Source organism: Diplotaxodon limnothrissa, linkage group LG1 (genome assembly GCF_057381915.1).
Source record: "Diplotaxodon limnothrissa isolate DT_005_m linkage group LG1, D_limnothrissa_male_GT1.1, whole genome shotgun sequence".
In the NCBI taxonomy this organism is placed as follows: Eukaryota; Metazoa; Chordata; class Actinopteri; order Cichliformes; family Cichlidae; genus Diplotaxodon; species Diplotaxodon limnothrissa.
Window position 1 is genome coordinate 31473090 of NC_140596.1, and position 27595 is coordinate 31500684.

Below are 27595 nucleotides of genomic sequence, written 5' to 3' on the forward strand. Positions count from 1 at the left end.
CAGCTTTCCAGCAAAATTCCTTTTCAACCTTGAAAGTCACATCATCGGAACAGGTTTCCTTTTGTCATTTTTACCAAGTCTTATTTCAGATGAGAGTCAACCCAATAGGTCACGTAATATTTATATCCCATCACAAAACACAGAAAGTCCCCAGCATGTGTATGACAAGTGTTTGAATTTGCACGTAAATTGATTTTCCCATCCTGGGAGAAAGAAGTCTAAAAGTCTGAAAAACCTCTTAGCCTGCAGAAACTGCACCATGGCACACAGCCACATGAGTGCAGTGTCTCTAAAGAGACCACAGTCTGTCTCAGTGGGATCAAATGTCAGATTTTTGCCTCTTTCTGAGTTTTACAGCTGACTCGCTTGCACTGCATGCTTGAGGAGCATACATACATTTAACTGGAATATATGTTATGCTCCTCTGGGAAACACTTGCAAGCTGTCAACAGTTGAGTCTGTTGAGAGCGTCACTTTGCATATGTGCACACAGTGCTCAAACTTTATCTGCATCCGGTGCGACATCCATTCGTATCAGGCAGTTGGGATATTTTTAGCTGCCCCTAATGCCCCTGAACTGACAGTACACTCTATGCAATAGCATAATGCAACATCAGTGACAGAGAGTGATTAGGCCGGGGATGATTTTGGTGAGTGTAAATGTGAAATCTGATTATCCTCCATGCTCTCAGCTCTGCAGAGGGAGGAGGGCTGGAACTAGAGAGAGTGAGGCTGGAGGAGAGATTCAGAGGGAAGGAGGGGTTAAGTTACCAATGTGCTGAGCCAATGGCTTTTCCACAGAGCAGCTGGCTGGCATCAGGGCAGGACAGGCCGCTCAGAGGAAGGATACCTTGAGGACAACTCACACCCGCTAACTGTAGGACATTAAAGGTGACTTCTAGGAGGTGTTCATGGGATGCACTATCTACGCAGCCAGCCCTAAGGCCCTGCCAGCCGACGAGGCCCCAGGCCAGGACAGATACTATCCGGTCCCCCACTACCGCCACCCTCATGGTAACTGCAGTCAGAGGATAGCAGCCAGCAGAGCCAGGTCAGTGAACAGCACACAGGAAGTGTTTTTAGGATGGTTACACATTCAAGAACGCATCCCATCCATGCATACATTACAAAAAGAAAAAAAAGATCACTGTTTTAAACAGCAGTAGGAAATCAGTTTTCAATTTAGGTGTTTTTGCTTCTGCTTTGAAACGTGAATGGCAGAGGAGAAGCAGGGATGAAGGGATCACCACAAATGTGTCAGCAGTTCAAGTTATGACATGTCTATGATAAGTCAATTAGTCATCACTGACACCACAAAATGTGTGATTCAGGGTTTATTTGTGCGGCACTGTCAACTTAAAACGACCCAACTTAGTAGCAGTGTTTGGACTGCGATTTCAAAAGTTAAACTCCTCAGTGCAACATCCTCTCTGGAAAGTGTCTCAGTTTGACCTTAGAGCTCGGACTCAGAGCACTTAATGCACACAGACAGCTTGATGCTTGAACCTTTACTGTTTGTACATGTGCACAGAAAGACGAGGGACAGCGGCTAAACCCCTTCAAACATCCTTAAACGATTCTCCTTTAAATCTTCCACTTGATGGTTTTGCACCAGATGACACATTTGTTGCTTCCATATGAGTGCAAAACATCTGCAATGTAACAAGGCAGCCATTACATGTCAGTTATTGGTCGTTTACTATGAATGTAAGTCTGAAACAGCAGTCTGATAATTTGCAGATGATACAATGATACGCTGAATAATCTTTACAAAGTTATTTAAAAATACTTCTGAGATGTAATTATTTTTTTTTATTTTATTCCATGGATAACGTGGCCAATAACTAAGAGCTGAGACATTGCCTCTGAGTAACGCTTTATAATGACATTATACACTTTTAAACTCCTCAGCTGGAAACGGAAACATGTTGTTAACGTATAAAAGATAGAATGAAAGTCACGACCCCTCCCCCAGTTAAAAAAAACAATCTAACTAGTTTGATCTTTTACGTCATGTTTTTAATTTCCGTTATCTCTGCACGTGCAAATGAACGAGCCGCGCTGTTCTGAGCGTCTGCGAGGGGAAAAAATAGCCACCGTGTAATCCCCCGGCTGCTGTAAACAGTTAGCTAATAGGTAAGCTCAACCCACCTCACACTCGGACTCACTTGTGAAGACGCTGCAGCTCAGCCCTATTTCCCTGCTTAAGCTTTAATTATTGTGGCGGGAAACTGGGTGCTTTTGTTAGTTTGTCGTGGAAAAGCATAAAATAAAAAAATGAATTTGACGAGAAACACCACTAAGACCTGAAGAATTTAGTGGAGCTACTGGAAAACAACAGAGGAAAAAGCGACAGCAGCCTCTGAGCTACAGGTAGGAAACCTTATGTAAATCGAGCTAGCGAGAAAAAAACAGCAATGCTTCCGGAAATGACTTAAAAAAAATGCACCCGTGATGCCTTTAGGGATTCACTGAGGAATTTAGAGATGTCGATGGTCTGTATGAATAGTTGCTGGTCGTGGAGTTTACCAAAATTTACTTTTTTTGTTGTGTTTTAGTGCCCCTTATAGCCTACTGCATGTCTATTTGTATTCTAAATTTGAACGCTTTCTGCTTTTATTTTGAAGGGCCCCGGTTATTCAGATATTGTCTTGTTTAGCTTCACGTCGTTGCTGCTTTCGGGAATACTGTAAAAGCGGCGTTTATTCCAAGTCAGGCGCTGAACATGCGGATATACTTCACGAATATAATGTGAAATCCTTGAAGTAGCCACTTAAATTGAAAAATATAAGTAAAATATGAAGTTATTTTCAAAACGTGTTTACAAGCCCATAATCATCATGTTTATTACTACTAAAACTGAAGGTGCTAGTGGCCTATCGATTTGCCACGACATACCTACACTAAACAAATAAATTATTAAATGGGCTACTAACTAGAAGTAACTAGAAACCTTTCAACAAAGCTATTAATTTCCCCTTCCTCCTCTAATCCCATTAAACCAATCACTCTGCTCCATTAAGTCTTAGGTAAGATGGACTTTTGAAGGGTTGTACTGCTTTAAAAACATACTTCTGTCATCAAAGGTTGTTTTGAGGTACTTGCACAATGGGGAGGGTTTCTTTTTTCTTTGTCTGGTCTCAAGCAGTGTAGGCCAGAGTCCAAAGGCTGTACATGTGTTTCATAGACGGACTGATTCAAGGACACAAAGAAAACGAAAGAAAATAATAATTATCCCGTGCCATGTGATGCACCAAAGCTCTGCAAACAAATATCCCTTGGGTTAGCGTTTTTCATGAGTAAACTCTTGGTTGACTTGCTGTACATGAGAGAAAGCTCCTGCTGGCAGCTTCAATGTCCCTATAAGAGGAAGTCACCTTCAGCGTTTGTAGACACATTAAACCTTTTCTCCTGCATATCCACTGTAAACAACCCAGATGGTTTATTACTGACGCATCTAATCAGAGACAAAGTTCTTGGTTTAGTAGCCTCAAAAATGAACGTGACTTTAGATTGTAAAAGAAATTTGGAGGTATTTTCCTTGGTGCACTGGTCTACAAGGAAGCGAGAGGTGGAGAGAGCGCAGGGACGACCTCGGTGATGAGCAACCTTAACAAGATTAGAGTTTATTGGATTGAGGGATGTCTTGTGACAGCAAAAAATGTCCAGACACAAAGAAGGACATGGAAGAGGAGAGGTGAAGAGAAGAATGGCTTTCAACTGAAAAACATTCATGCAAGAAACAAAGAAAGTGAGACAGAAGGAATGAAAGTTGGCCTAAAGAAAGGCCAAAGGTTAGAAGAGACCCCAACCTTTAGTTTATACATGTGTGTATTGTCTTTATGAGCACTGGCGTAAGATGATAGGTGGGACGCTGCTTTGTTAGCTAAGTTTGAGGCTCAGTGTGTTTAATGAATGGGCCATGTATTGTTTGGCCTCATAATCGTGGTACAAACTCTAAGTTACAGCAGCGTTGACTCCCTGCCCAGCTCCAACAGCAGACTGAAGTATTCATCACAATGCATCACCCTGTTTTGTTGAGAAAAATGCAAAACTTATACTGTTGGAATATTTAGCCAGCTCTGTATTAATTATGTATTCATTCGTGGCTCCATGGGGACATCCAGCCATCTTTGTGGAGGCAGAGCACGGGTAGAAGAGGAAGCCTGTTAAATCATTTTATATGAACTGATTCTTATCTGAACCGCGTCATATAAAACTGAAAAGCAGCAAATTCGCTTTGTCATTATCTCATGAATTATGAGCTTTGAGAGCGTGTTCCTTCACATAAACAGACTACGTATTGAACTTTCTCATCAAAAACAGGAAGGATTCATTATCAGATAGCTTCGAATGATGCGCCTAGTCTTGAAATACTGTGACAGAGCTCACCAGGCTGCTTCTTTTTTCCAGCAGCATTGGAGTTCAACATAATGAATGAGTGTCTCACCTCTTATTTACCTAAGAAACTGGTCAGCCTGGTATATTTTGTTTCAGTTTGCTCTCCTGGATGACATGAACAGTCCAACTTTAATCAGAGGTTTAAGTGCGGGCAATAATTTTCCAGACAGACATGCTAATATAGCCAGATGACTGTGAGAAAATCACAGGTTGTGGTGTATTTGACGCAGCATTCATCGTCTACTTCCAGGAAACCCACTCAGACTAAATAAAACCTATTTTAGATGGCCTAAACATCCTCACGGTCAAACTCACAGCGATATAAAGTTGGTTTATCTCAGGGCTGTTTGTCTTGGTCATTATGATGCATTTCTATAGATGTTTTATACAATGTCTAGACTGTAAGCCCGCAGCTTGTGAATGAGTTAGTCTTACCTCATGTGAAAAGCAAATGTGAAAAAGAATTGCAGCTGTTAGGTAAAAGGTCCATTTATCTATGTATCCACTGAGTCAAGTTTATCTCTTTGCAAGCTGATTTTCAGACTACAGCAAAATGAATTGAAACAATAACAGTGTGTATTTCTTTTCAAAGTAGGCCAAATAATATATAAAAACATTTAAATAAAGATGCAGAAACCTTCACTTTTTGCATTAAACTTCTTTGGGTTTTCACAGCACCATATCTCTTTGGAGTAACATTTACCCATATTTTGTAAAAAGCCTCTGTTCTGCAAATGCACAAGTCTCACACATTGGTTTTTTTCTTTTTAATTATTAAAATAAACACTGTTAAGTAAGCACTAATTCAAGTCCTTTATATGTTGATTCTGAAGGCAAGGCAAGGCAAGGCAAATTTATTTGTATAGCACAATTCAACAACAAGGTGATTCAAAGTGCTTTACAGAGACATTAGAAACAAAAACAAATAAAAAGCATGATTTAAAATTGATTAAAACAAACAAACTAACTAACTAAACACACACATTTCACACCTGTTCGCGCGATCTGAACCCTTATCGTAAGGGGAGCTACCAGTCCTTCTGTGGACGAGCTAAAGAGGAAAAAGTGTACAAAAAGAAGTGAGCTTTATGCAAATTCACGGTAATACAGCATCTGGGATCAAATACTGCTCCTGAATCCTTTAAACTCTGCTTAAAGACCCCACATATCCTATACTTATGTATTCAGCCTTTCACCTCCCATTTAGTCCTCTGTGATCACAGACAACAAGTCAGATGTAACCTCAAGCACCAGACAGACAGCTATTGTTTGAACAGGTCAGCGGCTGACGCAAAACTTCTGCCTTCTGGCCAATTAGAGATAATATACTGGAAACTGCATGCAGGAGCCATATCCATCAGCACCTGTAATTAAACCAGAGCAGGTGGTAAAGGCTTCCCCTCTCCCAGAGGTATAGCACAGGGCAAGCATGTGTTTGTGTGTGCATGTGTGGAAAAAAAAAGATGTGCAGGTGAGGGAGGAAACAAAATAGATGGGCTAGAGCTTTTCAGGTGAAGCTGTTATGTAGGAAAAGCACAAACACTACAAGGGTAAAACCTTTTTTTGTGTACCCAAAGACTACCAGACAGACTGTGGACTACTAGGACAATTAAAAAATGAATTACAATTTTATTTAAAAATATATCCAAATTGGGGAAAAAGGAAGTGAACACATTTCAAATGAATGTGATGTTGAACTTTGAGGCAAAGCAAACTGCAATCAAAATGAGTGACATATAGTTACAGAGATCTTTATTCAGTCGGTGGGAATGAGAGCAAGGCAGTGCTGAAATTTCAAATTATACAATAGGTGTATAAAATAGGTGGGGGAATACATAAACACCCATTTCGACAAATATATATGTAAAGGTATATTAAAAAAATTATGATTCTACAATTATGCTGGTCATAGATAGACATAGGAACCTAGTGAATGCACAAACTGGAAAAAAGTCAAACGTAAAGGATAAAAAGTATTAATAAATAAAAGCTAAAATCTTTAAAAGTAACTAAAAGGTAAAATTTGTAGCTAAAAGTAGACCACTGACTTAATGGAAAGGATTAACAAATCAGCGGTGTCAGCTAAAAGTAGACAAATGTTAGGAGACAAACTATTGTGTGAATGCCTTTCAGCATTCACACAATTACGTTAGAGGCTGACGTAGCTCCCATGAAGCCATCCACTGGTTTCTGAAGTCCCACGCTGGAGCTGTAAGAAGGTTAAAGGCACTAATGCATTTTCTTAATTTGTCAGACCTCGAAGCTACTTCCATGTTTTATAGTGTCTATGGAAGTAATGTTTACCTGAAAGTCAGAGATAGTCACAGTCAGAACTGCTAACTGCTAAGGACTGTTATACTGTTGATGCACTGTTTTGTTAACACCTATTTAAAGTACTGGATAAACCCTTGGACTAGATGAAAGCCACTAGATGCTACTTTAAGTAGATTGCACCCTTAGTCACATGGTAGCTGCACATGTTTGATTTAGCCGTTTTTAATGCTAGAGGCCCTTCCTGACACAAGGCCTTGCAAGATGCAACCCCCCCCCCCCCCCCCCCCCCCCCCAAAAAAAAAAAAAAAAAACCCCACAGATTAACAAATCAAACTGTGAACCACTTGAAAGTCTGTAGTTTTAAAAGGTTGGGAAATATTTAACAGGTGAAGTCAACCAGATATGTGCAACAGATTTAAAGTTGAAATTGTAACTAAAAAGATTACATATGCAGGTAGGCATATAACAGCTGAAAGTTGATCAGACATTTTACTAAAAAGTTCTCTTTGTATGAACAGTTGTGTTAAATCCCATGCAGCATCAAATGAAATATTACAGGTCACACTTTTTAAGGGTACTTATTCATCTCAAAATGCTGTGACGAATGAAGTTTTTCTAGTTTATTTTAAGTGGTCTGATGAATCATCTATATTCATTTGCCTTTGGAGCCTCATTATAGATGGAGATTGTGAGGCGTGTTTGATTGTTTAAAGCCATTTGCTGCCATCTATTCTGAACTGCGTGCACACCAATCTCAACGAGCCGTTAAAATGACTCGAGCCTCATTATACATCACAGTAAACACTGAGCTGAGATTTGGTTCTCTCAGCGTTTCTGCTGAATCCACGCTTTACCGAGCCTGGTGTGAATCACGCTTTGCCCGGCTTGCTGTCAATCACAGCCTGCGAGGAGATATTGTTCTGAGCAGCTCACGCACAACCAATGGTCATATTCATGGCTTCTTCTTCTCCTTTTCTCATCCGAGAAAAATTAATTTCACGTCGCACGTGGCGCTGAAAAGTGTATAAAGTGTATTTTTTAAAAATGTTTGAGTCAGCTCACAGCAGCAGATCAGGTCAGCCATCTGCACAACCTCTGGGGTGCTCTGCTTCATTGTAGACATCTGGGAGAGGGTACAAACTGACCCAGTTTACACAAGCACAAGCACACAGATTTATTTCGCTAAGTAGATATTTTTAATGTAGTGCCAGTGAGCTGCGTCAGACTTTGAATGTTGCATCACCTCTGTGTTGATTTTGAAGACAGAGTCCACTTGTTTGGCCCATAAAGTTTTTGGGAATAGCTCACTTTAAAGTCAAACACGGAGGCAAAAACAAACCATTTCTTTTACACGTCTACATGGAGATCGAGCAGAGAGGTTACCCGCTGTTAACACAGAGCTGTGTGTTTGTGTATCCAGGGCCAGGAGCATGACTGAGCAGCAGGAGCAGAGTGAAGAAATAGGCCTGCTTTCAACGCAGGACCTGGACCCCTCCAAGGACGACGACACACACGGCCACTTCAGGCAAAGCTTGCACACACAAACACACGCTGCTCCGCCACACTCTTTCCATGTTTTTTTTTTTTCATCCCACACACCATCTGTATCCTGTGCACGGTCACGGGTGTCAGCCCTAGGAGATTTATTTTCACAGCACTTATTTTGTGCTTTTATTTCAGCTGTATTTGATGTCAAACAATGGTCAAACACGCATACATAAGGATAAAGAGACTGCAGACAGGATGTTTTTTCTCTTCTCCCTTTAGGGTCTTTAAGAAGATATATGTGCTTGGGAGGCATGCTATAGTTATACTCGTAATAAAGTGCTTTAATCTAATGCATCATGCTTTTTGTGAGTATTCATATGGACATGTGTGTGCGTGCATCTGCAGATATACTGCATGTGTGTGTTGGTGTGTTATATAAGAAGGATTGAAGGCAGGAGCAATGTAATCTTGGGGGAATCTGCTCTGGGATGGGATTTAGCCCTGAGGTACGGACTCAGGGACTTGAACACTTTATGCACGTTAGCTTAAACTTGTAGCACCTCAATGAGCGGTGCGTCTATATTTGATCCACTTCCTGTGTGTAGCTCACTTCAATGCAGCTCTGTTCCAGCATGCAAATATTTACAGACTGTTTCTAAAAGATAGACTTACGCCGTGGCTCTAAAGTAAAGCCAGTGCAGAAGAGCCTCTGACTTCTCAGAATTTATAGAAATGTATGAGAAAATGACCTGAATTCCCCCTTCAATTAATACCTCAGTAGATACTAATGAGTTTATGAGCTCTGTTGCTGACTTTGAGACTTATTTAATACAACATGATATTAATTTAGTAAAACACAGTCCCATAAAGAATCAAATACTTGATAAAGCATGATTTTAGGCATGGCTACTTTTCGTTGTTGTTGTTTTGTTGTTAGTCCAACAGCTCTTTTGGTCTCAACTATAACTTTCATTTAGTGCCTAGCTCCGAACTGTTAAATGTTCGTGGTGCTAGACATTACCTGGTGTTTATCATTGTAAGTTGATTAAAAGTTAATAATAATTTAATGTAACTAAAGAAGTAATTGAACTTCTTTAGTTACATTCTGTAAAACCAAACGTTCAAAGGGGCTAAAAATCCACGAATTAGTAGATATTTACCCATCTAACCTCTTTTATTGTACAGAATCATTTGTTTGAATGCTCATACAGCTCATACAGATATATATTTTTAGTCATTTCAGTAATTGCTGCACCAGTAGTTTTTCTATTTCAGTTAAAATTAGCAAAAGCAAAAAAGGATTCAATTGAAAGCAAAGGATGAGTTATTTTATTATTTTATTACTGCACTATTGTAAAGCAGTGAGAATTCTTATTGATTGTAGTGTGCTCTACTGATTTCTGTGTGAAATATTTCAAATGAACGCAGATTTTCTCAGGACACGCAGGCAAAAAAATTCACGCGTTCTTTACTTTTCCCACTTGTGTGACCTTATTCATTTCCCACTCAGAACACTTTGATTTTAAACTCCCGATCATTCTCGTGGACACGTGTCATTTAGAGACGTATTCTCTCAGTGCTCCCAGTCCCAGTTTCCACTCCTCCAGCTAAATTATTGACTGCGAGTCCACTGCCACACTGGCCACCGATGGGAGGTGTTCGCCTTCTAATTTTAGGATTCAATTTAGGATTCTTTGAGCTTGTAATTAGTTTCACCATTTCGCCTCGCAGCCAAGGGCACTGTGACAGTCTAGTGCATGCATATACACACACGAACCCACGTGCCACAGGCAGCATTTTACTTTGTTTTTATTTCCAAACTTCAGAGGTGATGGTCGGGATCAGTCTTCTACCCCTGATCTATGAGAAAGTTGTTGCTGCTCAGTATATGTTGTGTGCAGGACAAATCCAACACATTTTGCTGCTGTTATTACTCTTTGTTTTTCCTGTATTCAGCACACACTGAACATTTGATGATTTCCTCCCGAGCCTGTGCATTTCAAACCCTCTGAACAATGCCCAAAATAAACACGAAGCAAAACTTTAGTGGAGCTGTCCATATCTGTATCATTCCAACGTGACCTTGTTTGTACTGTAAAAAATGCTTTATCTCAACACAAACCACATTCACAGCTATCCTGCAGTCATGTGGGAATGCCCAAAGCACTTTTGTCCCGATTTTTGCCCAAATGCACCTGCAGTATTGATTAAAAGCTGGATCTGGTGGAAAAGAGAGAGTGAGAGGGAGACAGATGGAGATAGAATACTAGAGAGCTTACTAGTCCCCACAGACCCGCCTGTGTTTTTAATAATCACTCTCTTCTCTCCACCTGAGAGTGCAGAGCCACTGTGTAGCCTATTTATAGGCGGGAACCAGCAGGCAGGGAGGCAGAGCAGCACACATGCTCTGTTGTTCATAATGTGGTCACAAGATGATGGGGTGCCTGGAGGGGGAGGGGGCTTAATGAGGAAAACTGTGAATTTCACATCTAGTGCAAGCTACATTAAATAATGAAACATTTGAAAGGTTGAACAGAGGTTAGTTTGCTCATCTAATGGCCAAATTATGGCTCTTATTTAGCTTGGTTATGGTTTACTTATTATTTATTTTGGTCTCTACGTTTGTATTAATGACACTTAATTTTCACATATTTGGGTCATTAATTTCTTATGAAATTCACAGCATGTAACATTTTGTAAGTTAATGTACCTCACAATACAAGTAGATACTACAAAACAACACAATATATTAGTATAAATTCATTACATTTAAAATACAGATTATAAAGAGACAGTCTGGCTACTTGGATTCATTGTCAAAGACTGTATATAAAAGATGTGTGTCACAGACTGCTGTTTTTGAGCCTCAGCTTAGAGATTTCACCCGTAGGTGAAGCTTAGCATTTGGAGTTAAGAGATGCATTGGACACAGAATAATAAAACTTGATAATTTAATGCTATCAGAAAAATTCTTACTGTGGGATTCAACCACAGGGGAAGCTACTAACAGTCTTCTATGCAATCTAAAATTCATTTTGAAGCCAGTGAAGTCTATCCTCACTGGCCCTCAGAGAGAGTGCAGGTTAAAGACCCTTCTACAATAATCAACAATTATTTGGGTCACCTTTCATACAGTCTATGTACATGATTGGATGATGTCAATGTCTTGTTTTGTTTTTAAGCAGACACATAATATAAGTTGGCTGGTATTCAATTCAATTTTATTGATACAGTGCCAAATCAAAACAACAGTCACCTCAAGGCGCTTTATATTGTAAGGTAGACCCTAGAATAATACAACAGATATATCACTTTAAGGTCTGTGAGGTTTACAGGAGTACCAGCAGGAGACCTGGCAGTGCTGGAACAGCTTTGCTCTTGTGTAAACAACAGTGACAAGCTCGCACACACAAAGTCACACAGCCAGTAGGCTGACATAGCATTTATCAGACTCTCTGCTCTCTTATACTTTAAGCCTTCTTGGATATATAGGATTCATCTTTTCAACAACATTAATTTATCACCTTGAGTTGGCTCAGTTGTCACACAGATGGAGCTGTTTTCAGGTTTGCACTTCTTACTCAGAACTTTAAGCAAACACTGAAGAAAGGTGCAAACGATTACTGAGCTCACATTTCAGCATATCTGTCACCAAGTCATGTGTGTCGAGTGGACTTTGACTTTTTCAAACCCCTGTAGGTTTATTTACAAATTTGAAGTTACATAACATGTGACCACCTTACATTTAAGCGAAGGAGTCATCACTTTGGTCCTTTAGCATTATTTTAGAGGCATCTTTCTGTCCTTTTTAAATCTCCCGTTCTTTCTCCAAACGATTTTATTGCTTTTTAAAAGTCTCACTCTCTAACATTTCAGTTGGTAGCGGCTAGCTTTAGCTTTGACATACACCTTAGCTATAATGATATTAAGATAAGATAAGAGGATAAGATAAAACTTTATTAATCCCTCGGGTGGGTTCCTCTGGGAAATTCGATATCCAAAAGCACAGCACCGACAGAAGTTACAGAGTTACAGAATATTATATATACACACACACACACATATATAAATACAGAGACATATAATATAAATAAAATATACGAAGGGGATGAATAGGAATAAAAATAAAAATACAAGTGAATTGCACATTTCAAGTATTGAAATTGACTATTAACAAAAGTATTTCACAGTGGAGTGAAGAGGCACTACAGCTTAGTTGTTCCCCCCTCCTTTGTCCTCCTGTCTCCCCTCCCTCTCCCCTCCAGAGAGGAGTTAAACAGTTTGATGGCGTGTGGGACAAAGGAGTTTTTAAGTCTGTTAGTTCTTGTCTTGGGGAGAAGCAACCTGTCACTGAACAGACTCTTCTGGTTGTTAATGGCCGTGTGCAGAGGATGCCCAGCATTGTCCATAATGTCCAGCAGTCTTTTTTAGTGTCCTTTTCTCTGCCACTGACACCAGAGTGTCCAGCTTCATGCCGACCACAGAGCTAGCCTTCCTGATCAGTTTCTCCAGCCTGGATGAGTCCTTCTTTGCTGTGCTGCTCCCCCAGCACACCACAGCATAGAAAAGTACTCCAGCAACCACTGACTGGTAAAACATCCTCAGGAGCTTCCTGCAGATGTTAAAAGACCTCAGTTGGCTTTGGGCTTTTTTACACAGGTGCTCTGTGTTGCATGACCAGTCCAGTTTGTTGTCCACCCACAGCCCGAGGTACTTGTACTTGTTGACCACCTCCACCTCCTCCCCCTCTATCTGAACCGGCAGTGGACCTTCTCTGGACCTCCCGAAGTCCACAACCAGTTCCTTAGTCTTTGAGGTGTTGAGTTGCAGGTGGTTTGTGTGATTATATTGTATTCTAATTTTTTTTTTTAAAAAGTCACGTGAGAAACATCTTTAAATACTCATTTTAGCAAATATTGAATCATACTGATAATCAGATTGATTTCTCATGGTCTCATGGCTTTTTTCACATTACTTCGAGTACATAATATAATATTTAGTACTGCATTTTTCAGTTTTATCGAATATTTTTTCTGATGCTGGTGATTTTTAAATAAAGCTGTTTAACCTTAAATTGAACGGTGATGTAATTATCTTGGCGTCATCGTGACACGCACCCCGGCGGTCAGACTTTGTCATTCTCATCTCCACGGTGACAAAGAGCTGCATGGAAAAAACTACCAGAGTCAGAGAGAGTTGTTTAGGACAGAGGTCATGCTATCTTCTTACCCAGAGGAGCGTTTCTCCTCTGGGGGAGAGACGGGACACTGACAGCCCTGCTGCTATAAGGGCAACAGAGAGGGGGATTTTACATAAAAGCATCTCATTGTATAAAGTATAGGACGCTTCTCAAGGAGAATACAAAATGTGATGCTGAAGAAGTCATGTTGAGAAGTAGATTTTGTGTGCACGTAAAAAAGGTAAATAAGGCTGTTGGTAAAAGTAGTTAAAATACAGTTATAAATACAGTGACATCTATAAATATTTTGTGATCAGCCTGAAAATGATGGATTTGTACTGTATTTGTGTAAAAATAAGATTGACTAATAATTTATCTGACACTTGAAGGCTTCTTCATATTTTTAACAGTATGTTTTTACTCGTAATGTGAGAGCAATGACTTTGAGATGATGCAACAGACTTGTGCTCTATATGATGGAATATACCAAGTTTCACTTTCTGCCCTTCGTTTGAAGCCTCTTACTCTCGCACAGTGCAAGAAGTGGCTTCCACGGAGTGTGATAACTCATCACAGAGCACGCGAAGCTTCAATTTGGTTTGGCCAGAGCTCCTGATTTATCAGTATCTCCTTCAGCAGCGCTCTTTTCGTATCAGCGCTGCGTTACATCTTGCTGTGCTCGCTGTCAATCACCCAGCGCTCTCAGAAAATAGAGGAAGAAAGGCAAGTCTCTCAGAAAAGAAACCATCGAGAACACCCTGCCTTTTACTCTTTATTGTTGCATACATATCTTCTCCTTTTAAACCTCTTAACTGGAACAGCAGTATGTTTCAATGACATTTTCCTTAAAGGTCTGATTATACTGGATTTTATCTGCTGCGGGGAGGGTGTGTGTGTCTGCTTTAGCAAAAGATATGAGTATCATGCTGTGACATCTGCTGCAACACTCTGACTATTCCTCTTGAGGCAAGTTGGATGCCAGTTATATGTGTGTGTGCGTGTGTGCTCATCTACTATTAAAAGAGTGACACAGATAATCTCCTGACATGGCCACTTTTTGTGTTTGAACAGCTCAGTGTTTATCTTTATGTTGTTTTTTATGGCAGCCCACATCTCCCTCCATTTATGCTGATGATTAACTAACCATTTGTCACGATGACGATTTTTGCCTTGTTTAGCTCACGTGACGACATCAATCTGTCTTCAAGTGTTCTTATATTTTTTAAAACGAATGTTTTTAAACAGCACATTGAGATGAGCTGGCAATAGATGGCATGTCGGTATAACTAAGTGTATTTTTTTTTTTTTTATCACAGGTTTCAGCTGATTGAAGACCTGTCCTATGAAGATTTGAAGAAGTGTTACAGGGGCTCGGTGAGTCTGATCTCTTCTTTTTGCTCCTAACTGTGTCTGTGACTCAAGTCCAGTTAATTGCATTTTACTTTAAATACTCAATAAAAGTGGAACATCCTTTAAAACATTATTTTCTTTCTCTGTACTGCTAAATTAAATCTGAAAGCAGATAAATGCGCTCAGTCATTGAATCCTTTTTATTTCCTGTGGTTAAGATGATAAAGTTGAGAAACATTTGGACTCCTTCATTTTACGTTTGTACCAGATTCTTGCCCCATTAAAAGAGAATTTACAGCAACGTTGTCATCAGTGAGTAGAAATAATACAACCGCACCACAAACTAAACCCCATAATACCATTTGAACTACAAATTTGTCAACAAATCATCCCCCAGTAATGGTTGCAGCTTTCACGCAGTGGCATTTGAGCCCTCTGAATTACTGTAAGCTACTGTAAGCTCCATAGTCCTGACGACAGGAGCTGCTCTAGCGTGAGCTATTAATAGAAAGACAAAAACAGGAGCAGCAGATAATAACAAACAGAGCACCTACAAGTTGAAGGAAAGATAGATGAGCTACAACGGGACACAAAAAAAGAAGAAACTTAATCTTGTGCTGGAGATAGCTAGAGGTGGAAGTGAGTCGAGCTGCGAGAGAGGAGGGTGGGGAATGAATGAGCTCTGTCGTGCATTCGGGGGAGGAAAATGGACGTTTTTTTCTTTGAACAAGGGAAGAATTTTAGGTGTGAGACACTGGCACTACAGACGAGATGCTGACAGAGGAGAAGAGGAAAGGTAAAGGCAGAAAAAGAGCAGACTTCAAGTGAGAGCAGTGAGGAGTACCAGTGTTTTTTTATAGATGAGGGCAGAGTGTGTGTATGTGTGTAAAGGAGAAGAGGGAGGGTGTCAGCTGGGTGCTGTAAAGTGTAGTGTCACTGGTGTATCTGAGGAAGAGAAAGACAACCTTGTAGTTGTGAAAGAGCTCAGTGGCTGTAAAAACCGAGGCGTCTGCAGCGCGTGTGTGTTGTGTGTGTGTAGGTCCGCACATTAGAGCCACGTGTGTGTTTGTAGGACGTGTTGACTAGAGGTAGTTGCACAGAGGCAGTCCTCTGTCACAGTACTGACCGACGACAGGGGAACAGTGTGTGTCTTGCAGCAGCTTGCTCCAGGCCTTGGATGTTCGCGAGTGTGTGTGTGAGTATGGTGCCAACGTGCTGAGCCTGGTGCAGAACTCGCGTCCTTTGAGGGAGAGGGTGGCGTCTGCGCCGAGCGGAGCCGGAGTGGCCGGTGGCGGCGGTGGTTCCGGTGCTGTGCAGGCAGGCCGGTCCGCCAAGGAGCTGCTCATGACTCTGCCCTGTCCCTCTGCACAGACTGTCAGCAAGTACAACTCGCAGTACCACAAACTGTTCCAGTGCGTGCCCAAGGATGAGATCCTCATGAAAGGTACTGTGTTTTTTACTCTGTTTGGCTCAAGCTGCTCATCTATAGTAACTGAAGTGAGTCAGTTAAGCAATCATCAGAATGAAAAAGATTAGTTTAATTGGTGGCTGTTATCACGTAAATGAATTGGAAATAAAATGTTTGGCGACCTTGAAGTTGCAACGAATGAGTCATTACGTGTTATTCATTAAAAAGGTAACTTAATCCATTTTATATTGTTCTTTTCTTTTATGTAACTCAACCTCGGGCTTTTCAGGTGCCTTTAAACATCTCCAACTCCTCCCTAACCACACCTTTAATCTTTTGTATATCGGGTAGAAAATAAGAAAATAGAAAATAAGATGTTTAGCGAGACGTAGCCGTACAGTTTGAAGGGATTTACTGACCGCCCAGCAGTCACGGCGTAGCCTCGGTGGCATCACACGCCTCTGCTCAGTCCTGACCAGAGCTGCAGCTTCACCCATCCGTCACCTCACAAACTAGAGCTGCATCAGAAGTCACTCATCCGTTCTTTCATTCATAGCTCCCTCTACTGAAACTCGATAGTGAGAATTAAATGGAGCTTCTTTTTTTTTTGCATTGTGTTTTTGTTGGCAGACATTAATGCGCATGCAGAGGGCGTGTACTTTACTTTTCAGGTTTTTAAGTAAAAATATTTTTAGTAGAACTATTTTTTTTACTATTAAGCTTTTTAAGGTTTTCTTCATCAAGTTTTACTGTTGTTAGAAGAGCTTTTGTCTCTTCTATCCTCAGTGTACTCCTGCGCTCTTCTTAGAGATATCCTCCTACAAGGCCGGCTATACATTTCCAGAAACTGGCTGTGTTTCTATGCCAACCTCTTCGGCAAGGACATCAAGGTACGAATGACTGGCAGACAGCTTAATAAATTTAAACCGACTGAGAAACTTGAACCGGGTTACTCCCTGTCAGAGTCTGACAAGCGGATCTGAAAAACTTACAAACTGATTGGACAAATTATTTGTCTGAAAGTCAGTCAGGCTTACAGACTGAGGTGAAGTTTCACAGTCTTCTATAAAATACCTCTGTCTGTCTGTATGTGCGGTGAATTTATATACGAGGGCCAGTTAGACTTACTGAACCTTTAACCTTAATCAGCTATGTTATTCTCTCTTTGATGTTGTGCAGTGTACCTTTTCCTTCATTTCCTTGAAACCAAACCTCTCGTAACATTTCAGTGACAATAAGCTACTTATTCAGACTGCATTCCTCACATTCTGACTGAAATAAGACACGCTTCGTGTCCACTTTGAGCTTTCTCTGAGGGCTTTTCGTAGATGGATATTAGCTCTAACTTCCCTGCTACCATCTACTGAAATCACAAGGGTGTTATTTCCTTATCACCCCTGCTTTAAAAATCTATTTTTTTCCTTAGGTGGCCATCCCTGTCGTTTCTGTGAGGCTGGTGAAGAAGCACAAAACAGCAGGCCTCGTACCCAATGGCTTGGCTATCACCACAGACACCGGCCAGAAGGTAAACATTACAGTCACCATAAACTGAAATGCTCATGCTGATTAGCTCAGCAAGGGCGTTTTTTCCACTGAAGCTGAGATGGAAAAAAATAGAACGGTGCTATAGTTAGAAGCAGAGTGAAGTCCCAGCTTGCTAACACAAGAGAGCGAAAGGTTTTTCCACCATTACAGCAATGTTAAGATGAGCCTCTTAACTTCCTGTCACACCAGATTTAACCTCTCATCAGGTGGTGCTTTCAAGGACAATTTGCACCTTTCAGCTCTTGCCCTGGCCCCAACAATGCGTGAATAATAATAGCTACATTAGCATCTAGTTAAATCTGGGTAATTCATCTTCAACTGCCAATTAGTACTGTGCAAAAAAAAGACCTATAAACACACTGAAGTCAGTGTGGCCCAGAGGGTGAAAAATGTTTTAATGAATTGTTCCACCAAATTAATTATTTGTGTGCACCGCGCATCGTGCTGAGGGAGAGAAGAGGGGCAAATTAACTCATTTTTAAAAGCATGATTTGCTCACTCGAAAGGAATGATAAAAAAAAATGGTGAACGCAAAAAATTCAAAGTTGTGATTCATAAAAAACCCACAGAAGTGGCAGCACTCTAGTAATTTACAACTGAACTCTATCATGTTGCCCTATATTTATAGAGTAATGTGGTCAAACATTAACTGTGCTGCGTTACATATAAACTACATATCAAGGTTAGAAATACTGTCAGCTGACAAGATAGAACGGAGATCGTTGTTTTCATTGTTGTCCTGTTTTAAAATGTTCTGCTATAAACCTAAATAGATAAAGACAGAGACAGATGTTTTGTTTGTTTGTTTGTTTTACAAGGAAATATTTTACTGAATATTCTTTCTAATTGGAGCAGACATATGTCCGCACACATATAGACAAAAGAGCAGCTTCCTCAGCATTATGAGAATCAAAAAGGTTAAAGCCATTCTGTCATTATACGACCTATATAATGCACCAAATCACAGAAGTATTCATTAAATATTCTAACAATGGATCTTCCCACTGTAAAAATCTGCCTACCAGGATATACAACCTCTGTCTTTACCTTCAGTTTCTTTCATTCTTTCTTTATTTCTCCTTACACTAACTCAGCTGATCAAATATATGTTTACATTCTTTGCGTGCTAAAATCCATTCCTACCAACTAAATGACCTCAGAAGATAAATCGTTGTTATATTTACATCACGTAGTGTGACTCACCGGACAGCACGTTAGTTTATAGCATCATCTTATTTAAGGAATTAAAGACACGCCTCTGTTGAAGCATGTGACAGACATAACATAATTAGTCGTGACTGTTTATCATCTTAAAAGCGACTGATAACGCACGCACGCACAGTGATTCAAATTTCCATCCAGGTCAAAGGAATATTGGTACGTGAGCCAAAATGAGATCAGAAAAGTCCAGGTGACTTCTAACAGATTTTTTACAATTCAGTAAAATCAGAATCGAAATATTTTTATGCTTGTCTGCAGCCATAAATGTACTGCATGCGGACTAACATCATAAGCATTAGTGTTATGGGGGAGGCAGGGGGAATGTGAAACAGAAATAATCTCTTATCTAAACTGAGGGTCTTCTCAAAATTGTAAATAGAAACCTTAACTGGCTGCATGGGTATACGCTGCTGTGTTGTTCTCAGGTGTTTACTGCACAGTAAAAATTATAATGATAAAGTTAACTGAATGTTTATTTCCCTGTTTCTCTTTTTTATGTTCTCAGTATGTATTTGTGTCTCTGCTATCAAGAGACAGTGTATATGACGTCCTCCGCAGGATCTGCACACACCTGCAGGTGACAGATGGAGGACACACACACACACACACACACACATATAGAGCTACACTGCTAATTTAATTTGTCGTGGTGTACATGTTAGTTACAGAAGTGATCTGCTTTTCCTCTTCAGGTCAATGGGAAGAGTCTGAGCTTGAAGCAGTTCATGGAGGAGCCAACCTTATCCCTGGTCAGTGAGGACATGTCTTCCGCTGAGAGAAACCACTTTAAAAAAAAAACTGTTAAAAATCTTAAAACTGGAAAAATTAAAGCAAGTGTACCCCTGAAGTAGCTTGAAACACTGATCAGAGGGCTGACTAACCTTCCTACACAGACAGGATCAATACATCATTTTGTTGCAGCTGCAGCCTCACAGTGCATTATTCCCCGAGTCTGCAAGATGCTATCAAAGAGCTCTCTGAAGTCACCTTGTGTGTTTGTGTGCATGAACACACACACACACCACAGGTTACACTGCGACAGAACAGCTTTTGCATGAAGGAATAATTAAGTTGTGTTAACGTACTTGTCCTTGATCATACTCTAACCTGGACTGATAATAATCATGGAAACAGGGTGTTTGATTATCATGTCATCATACTATGGCAAAAGTGAAACATCCAAGAGCTTTTAAAAGTTTATACCTGCATTATTACCAAAACAAAATTATTTACACCCAGATTTCTTTCCCTTGCAACCTTACAGGCTTTGATCTAATTTAAGGCTTTTTACTTTCAAAGAGGCTTTACTATTAATAATATAATAACCATTTATTTAAAACCAGACGTGTGCTGACAGCTCATGTGTTGATCTGTTGTTCTCTTCCTCCTGTGCCACAGGATGACTTCCCAGCTCCAGACGTGTTCCCAGTGGTTGATGAATTCCCATCAGTGTTAAAGTGGAGAAGGAAACCCTCGGTCGTGTCTGTGTCCTCCTCCCTCCCCGACCTCCTGGGGAACTCAACCAGCAGCCTGAGTGCCACGGACACACCCTTCAAATCAGAGCAGCAACTCGAAGGTGATAAAACTAGATAATGATGCAGCGTTACATCATAGATACAAAGGTCAAGGCTTCACGCAAGGCCACGTAATCGCAGGGTCTTGTGAGTTTTGACTAATTGAGTTTTATGACGCAAAAAGAGGGAAGTAATCTCACAAGCGGGTTTTCAGTCTCCGTTTAAAAATAATAAATTATCTTTCTGTATAACACGTCCCAGTGGTAAAGGTACAGATTTTCACAGGAGTGCAGCATGGAAAGAAAATCTACTCCCAGCAGGGCAGTGGAATAAAGTGCCTGCATTATGCACTCTAAGAGTGAGTATTGTATTGTATCTTTATTTTAAACATTTTTAATTTGGGGGGAGTATAAAATTTTTAAGATGTAAGGAGGTGTTAATCTGTGAGGTTTAAGGGTAGGAGGAAGTCATTTTTAGTATGAGGTAAATTAACTTTGGAGAGACTGAAGACATGTTGTTACTGTGTGTTTTCTAAATGTCATTGATTTAGTAGAAGAAGACTAATCGATTAAACATTAATAGACACTGCTCAAAAAAATGAAAGCAACACTTTGAAAACATATCAGATCTCGATGGGGAAAAAGAATCTTCATGCTGGATATCTATAAAGATGGACTGGATGCCACATTGTTTGATGGGAATGAAAATGATCAGCCTATGGACGGCTGAATTCAAATATAACCCAAAAATCAAAGTGGAAAAAAATGTTGAAATTGATCTTGGATCTGGACCCGGGCATCACTGAGTTCCTGGACAGTCTGAGGTGCAACCTGGACAGAAACACAATGCCCCCGAGGTGCTTTATTGGATTTAGGCTTCCAAGAGTGGAAGCCAGTCAGCGTTATCAATTCCTGCATCCTCTTGCCAGGAGGAACCCAGGACCCACTGCACCAGTGTAGGGTCTGACAGTGGGTCTAAGGATTTCATGCGATACCTAATGGCAGTCAGGTTGCCGTTGTCTGGCCAGTAGAAATCTGTGTGTCCCTTCATGGATATGCCTCCCCAGACCATCACTGACCCACCACCAATCAGTAATCCTGAACCATGTTACCATGTTTGCCAAATGCAAAACTAATGAAAAAACAGTCAGAAAAGATGAGTAGGGAAAAGAATCAATAAATATCCCAGAAGTTCGATTAAATTGATGCTATACTCTTATTAAATTGTTTTTTTTTTGAGCCACACTTATTTGCTGTTTAACATTTTAATTGTTATAGGTTTACATAAATCATCCCTTTGGATTTCAGTAACTTTAGGTAAATTTAGTCCTAAGAAGAAGTGATGCATACCTTGTTCCAATGTTGGTTTAAACTGGGAGGTATATAACTGCTTATAAAAAGTTTTAAAAGTATCATTAATAATTAAATTGTCATATTTAGGTAAACCAGATGAGTCTCTAACACATGGGATATTACAACCAGCACCCTTATTATGAAGAAGATTGGCCAGATAGCGGTTAGGTTTATTAGCAAACTCATATAACCTCTGCCTCATGAAGAAAAGAGATTTCTCAGCCTTTCTTGTCAATAGTGCCTCCAAAGCTGTTTTAACCACCTGAATTTCATTCCTTAATTGCTCTGAAGGTGATTCATTATGTTTAGCTTGCAGTTCGTGCAATTCCAGTTCCAATTTCCGTTGTTCCATCTGATTTTTCCGCTTCAGGCCTGCTGAATATGATATAATCAGTCCACGGGTGTAAGCCTTCAGGGTGTCCCAAAGCAGGCCTGGAGAAACTTCAGGGGTTGCATTGACCTTTAAAAAATGTTCAAGCTGATCATTTAAAAATATTTCGAATTTTGGGTCGTGAATCAAAAAAACATTTTAATTGTTAGTTGAATGCTGTGCAGACAGAACATGTGTGTGAGAGGGGGGCATTGAGAGAGTAATTGCTTTTGGATTGCAACGTTCCTCTTATGCAACAACACATTAAGCCTCAAATGGAGATTAAATCATTTGAGGGGCTTGTATTAAAAAGCTTTGGGCGGGTGCAGATTAAGTAGAGATTATGACGAGCAATGTCTGCCGTCCAAGTTGTGTGAGGACAGCTTCCGCGTTATCTGCTGAATATTGTTTCTGCATACTCTCCTCCAATAATGCTGCTCTCTATTAAATGTCAGATCAGCGTGAGCTTTTGTGTACGTTATTGTCACAGCTCGTCTGTGGAGTGGAAAGCTGGGATGTAAGTCAACACCTATATTACAATTGTTTTATCTCACTAAAAAAACACACCACAGTGTAAAGAAGAAGAATGCACATAATAACAGAGCAGTATGGAGGCTGTGGTTCTGTATGACACAGACTGTTTGCACTGTTTACAGTGAATGAAGAAAAAGGTAGAAACAGAATTAGAGTATCTATTTATGACTCCTCAACTCTGGATATCGTTTTCAGGGAATATATGAAAGCACTGTAATTGCATATGAGTGGTAGACAGGCAGCAATATTTAAAGGGGACTATGTGGTACAGTCAACCACTATTAATGGTTTTATTATACTGTGTGTGTGTGTGTGTGTGTGTGTGTGTGTGTGTGTGTGTGTGTGTGTGTGTGTGTGTGTGTGTGTGTGTGTGTGTGTGTGTGTGTGTGTGTGTGTGTGTGTGTTACAGAGCGAGCTCTGCAGACAGACAGAGGTCTTTTATCTGAGCCAGTGGCAGAGTTGGGCCAGATGGAGTACCAGCTGCTCAAGTTCTTCACCCTGCTGTGAGTATACTGAGGAACATACAGACACCAACAACACCACCTTCATCTCCTCCAGGAGCTGACTCACAGCTACGCACACACACACACACACACTAATGCAGAAATATAAATAGTGGATGATTGACTCATAGTGAACACAGGGGGTCAGAGCTGATAAAACACCTTTTATTTTGTATTTGTTCCACACAACAAGTTTCCTCCCATGAAACTTTTCTAAGATTTGTCTCTTATATAAATAAATCATTTATCTTTAGGACATTATGTGCTCCTTCCTCCACCTGGGAGACTGTGCATTATCCAGAAAGCATTAGGTCAATCTGCTAGCTGTTTATTATGTTGCTGACCCCTGTCCCCTGTCTGAATAAGAGGAAGAGACTAATCTCTCTGAGATATAACAGACTTATTCAGAAGTAGATAAATAGGTAAATCATCATGTTATTATCACTATGTAATAATGCAGAGTATATTTTAAAAACTACAGCTAAGTTATATTATATAAAAGTCCCAACATTTCATTTTATTATTATTATTATTATTATTGTATATGAATGACTGTGGCTGCATAATAAGAAAGAAAAGACATGATTTGTTACAGAATCAGTTCTTACTCTTCTTTAGGCTGAGTTGTTGCAGGACAGTGTAGCCAAATGCCGCCACCCAGTGTTCATCAAAAGCCATTACAGCCCTCATACTTTGTTACAAGACTCATTACTATCAGCAAAGATGACATACACTTTTAATTAGACCAACGGGTGCATCTTTTCTTCTGTCTTCAGTATTATTCTCCTCATCTTGTCATCGTGCTACTTGGCCTTCCGTGTGTGCAGTCTGGAGCAGCAGCTGTCTTTCCTTGGTAACCCAAATCTACCCCTGAGAGAAAGGTAAGTAACGTGGTGTCAGTGGCATCATCAGTGATTTAAATAATGTTAAACTGTGTAATATGGGTGCTGGTATGGCTCACCTGGTTAAATTTGCAACCACACTGCAGAGGACTGGGTTTAGCCCGACCTGTTATTCCCTGTTGCTCTATCCCTGCTGTTCTGTCTACGATTACAAACAAAAATAAAGGCTAAAAAAGTATAATCTGAATAATTATAACTGGAATTTGCAGAAATAAATAAAAAATATCAGCAATATTATTAAGTTATGATTATTATATTGTATTATTTTATGATATTCTTGTATTTTGTTAATTCTGTTTAGCAGGAACAGTACTGATTAATGCTGTGCAGTACTGCTGTATGTGGGAGCAGGTGTAAAGACTGATAAATAACAGCACATTTCTGGTGTCGGAGTCCACTACCAGGCTGCTTTCTCCTCATCTAGATAACCAACTGCTGTCTGCTGTGAGCCTCCAGACTGGCTGCTGTTTGCTCTCCTCCCGCCTCAGAGTCGACGATGCCCTTCTGCACAGATCCAGGACCTGCTTAGAGCCCAGAACAGACCAACCTCCGCACCAGCTGCACCGTGCAAAGGTGCAACAACAACCCAACTCCGGGCTCCTTATGGACTTTCCCACCAGGGAACGAGTTCCCAATCAGTGATCACTTCCAGACTATGCAAACAGACTGTCTATTTTTTTCTAAATATAAAGTAGCTTTTTACTTTAGATCATGATTGTCTCCCAGGATCTGTCCCTCTCTCCGGCATTTCATCTTTAACCTGGTGACGCCTCAGTGTAAGGCGATCCTGAAATAGTGAGTAGATTACTGTTGAATCTGCTGTTTGTGGCACTCATCTTTTTTTTTAGTAGCTGAGCGATAATTCAACACATTAATTACTTGAAAAAAGACTGAGAATGAAGACGTCAGGCACGTTATGGGTGTAGCTTGCACATCTCACCATACTGTGACTGACAAAAACTGGACTGAACCAGATGTATTCTTCTTATTTAACCTCATTTTAAAGGATAAAACTAGTTACCACTATGCACTTTCTCTTAGTACAGGTCCACATGATTTCAGACGTATGTGACTATTTGAATCATTTTTCATGATATTTATGAAAAAAGGTAATGTTGCAAGCACAGACTGTTGACTGAATGAAGTTATACGTCATATAATTTGATAAAGTGGACACATCCCTTGTGGGTGTTAACTGTAATGTGAATGGGACGATTAGATGACATGCATCTCCTTTGTTTTTCATTGTATCACTAGTCAGCTGTGTGGCAGGTGTTCCCCAGGTTCTTTTATACGTTTCAAATGAAGAGTTAAGACTTAAAATAACACTGATGTGTCATATTGTTGGCTGATGATGAGTTTTCAGACATGTGACATGTAACCCTCAAGTCCTATTTTGTGAAATCCCTGTGAATTAAATTGGAAAACAGTGTAAATAAGCAAAAGAGAGAGAAAAAGTCTGTGGCTTTTACTTGTTTTCCCGTCAATTTGGGTGCCAAGACTTTTACTGTCTGGTTTTCCATGCTGTCATATTGGCACGGCATACACGACCACAAAAAGGCTGGACTCCAAGACCACTGCAAATTTCAGTAACCTCCACAGCTCAGGCTAAATTATAAAACTGGCCCACGATGTTGGCAGAAGCACTCGGCGCTTAATAAATTACATACGGTACGTTGGCCGAACATCACTGGCACGGGTTTTCTTTCTGATGAAATCAGTTTAAATTTAATAAATTGTCGCCGTTTTTCATGCGCTGAAAATGTCTACTTTGTAACATTTTAACTATGAAAAACAACCATGACTTTAGAAAAGAATACATGCCACATAGACATCATCACTGAAAATCACGTGGTGCTCAATAAACTCAAGAAAGAGGTTTGTCATCCCGCACAGGAACCGTATGACCTTAGGGATGACGTGGGGCTCGATTCAGCTTTTAACTAAACCCAGAGCCAAACAGCAATGCGACAAATGTGTTGTTGATTAATGACGTGGAGCCCTCGTTACATGTTACCCTGAGGGTAAAGATTTGCTTATTTAAATACAAATATTCACTAAAGCTAGTCTGAGGAAGCAGAAAATCACAGGTGAGTAATTCAATTAGATTAAATTAATAAAAACAAAAACAGATAATAGATCTGCTTCTCTGGAGGAGCGCATTAAATGACAAATTCATCCATACAACAATCGGAGGGTTGGAGTCGATCCCAGGTAGTCCATTAAACTGAACCCTCGCATTCACACCTACAGTTGGTGATATCCAAGCTTCGTGCCTTTGGATTGTGGGAGGAAGCTGGAGCTCTGGAACAAACCCACAAACATGCATGGAGAACAAACTCCGCACGGAAACGTTCCAGTCGACTCGAGAAGCTTCTTGCTGTGAGGTGACGTCCAAACCACTGCAGCATCGTTCAGTTTGATTTCAAAGGCCATCTGCAGCCCAGACTGTCCTCTTAATGAGTCAGATCACAGTGCCCACAGAGTCGTACAGACATAATAAAAACATGTCAGTTGAATTGAGAAAAGTGAATAAGAGGGACTCGTTGCCTATGGGACTAATTGACCTTGTTGTACACTCAGAGTATAGTTAATATTTAAACCCAGCAATATTCAATGGCATGCTACATCATCAACAAAAAAACTACAGACCTCCTGTACACTGCTTTATGCACATGTCCCTCCTTAACAGCCTCACATTTGAAATTATGAATACTTGAACGCTGCAGTCGATGCTATTTTGTTTGTTGGTGCTGTTGTGGGTTTATACAGATCATAGACTGTATATAAAAGAAGGACGGATCCATGCCTCCAGACCAACTTTTGCCTCTGTAAGTAATATGAAGTTCATAGTAGGCAACAAGAGGCATCCTTCATCAATCATTTGTAATAGCACATTTAACAGGCTAATCATCAACATCTGTGTGTGTGTGTTACAGAGCAAGCTGTCGGTTTGAATTTTAAATAAAATCTCATGTTACTGCTCAAAGATGTGCATATGTGATTTAGGCAGAATTAGCAGAACTTTATCACAAGAAACTACACTGACATCTAGTGAACAAACAGAACAGAGCCCTAAACTCCACTCAGTGTCTGAAATTAAATACAGCCGCTCAGCAAAGAGTGAAAGCAGCATGAATTATTCAGTGCAAAACTTACTGATTTCATTTGGCGGACAACGTCTGTATTGACTCATTTTTGCTCCAGAATCACCCAAGAGTCAGTATAAATCACGGTAGAGCAAAATTCTCCCTGTCTTATAATGACAGTTTTCTGTAATATGGCTGGCACTCACATTACTGTGCAGTCACATTTCTTTCTGAGTAATTCTGGTGTGTGTCTGTGTGTCTGTGTTTCATGTAATAAGACCAAACTTAATATCTCAGTTCTTGAAAGTAAGACTGTCCTGTCCTATATTTTTAGTCAGTATATTTACACACCACACATGAAGTTTATGTTTTAATCAAGTAATATCTCAGATTTTTGGATTTAACAAGACTTTTTAAGGATCATAGATGAAAATAAATGTTTAAAAAGGCTGCAAGGCTCACTGT

The 27595-nt window shown here is 40.1% G+C and overlaps 1 protein-coding gene across 3 annotated transcripts; it reads left to right on the top strand.

Moving 5' to 3' along the window:
• The first annotated feature begins 2171 nt into the window (after positions 1-2171).
• On the top strand, positions 2172-25484 carry gramd2aa (GRAM domain containing 2Aa). 3 transcript variants are annotated; one of them, XM_085349842.1, is made up of 12 exons: positions 2172-2373; positions 8096-8200; positions 14659-14716; positions 15836-16136; positions 16887-16990; positions 17527-17625; positions 19372-19443; positions 19559-19615; positions 20265-20442; positions 23046-23139; positions 23916-24020; positions 24466-25484. In XM_085349842.1, exons 2-12 carry the CDS (start codon positions 8106-8108, stop codon positions 24467-24469), a joined length of 1167 nt encoding a protein of 388 aa, XP_085205968.1. In that variant the 5' UTR covers positions 2172-2373; positions 8096-8105; the 3' UTR covers positions 24470-25484. The 3 variants fall into 3 exon arrangements, with proteins under 3 accessions (XP_085205968.1, XP_085205975.1, XP_085205978.1); XM_085349849.1 differs by lacking the exon at positions 2172-2373 and having other exon boundaries at positions 7907-8200; positions 16064-16136; XM_085349852.1 differs by lacking the exons at positions 2172-2373; positions 24466-25484 and having other exon boundaries at positions 7907-8200; positions 16064-16136; positions 23916-24024.
• Positions 25485-27595: the final 2111 nt, after the last annotated feature.

Coding starts and splice junctions, on each gene's coding strand:
- gramd2aa (XM_085349842.1), top strand. CDS start 8,106: ATGACTGAGCAGCAGGAGCAGAGTGAAGAAATAGGCCTGCTTTCAACG. Junction 17,626..19,371: donor CCACAGACACCGGCCAGAAG/GTAAACATTACA, acceptor TTATGTTCTCAG/TATGTATTTGTGTCTCTGCT. Junction 19,444..19,558: donor GGATCTGCACACACCTGCAG/GTGACAGATGGA, acceptor TTTCCTCTTCAG/GTCAATGGGAAGAGTCTGAG.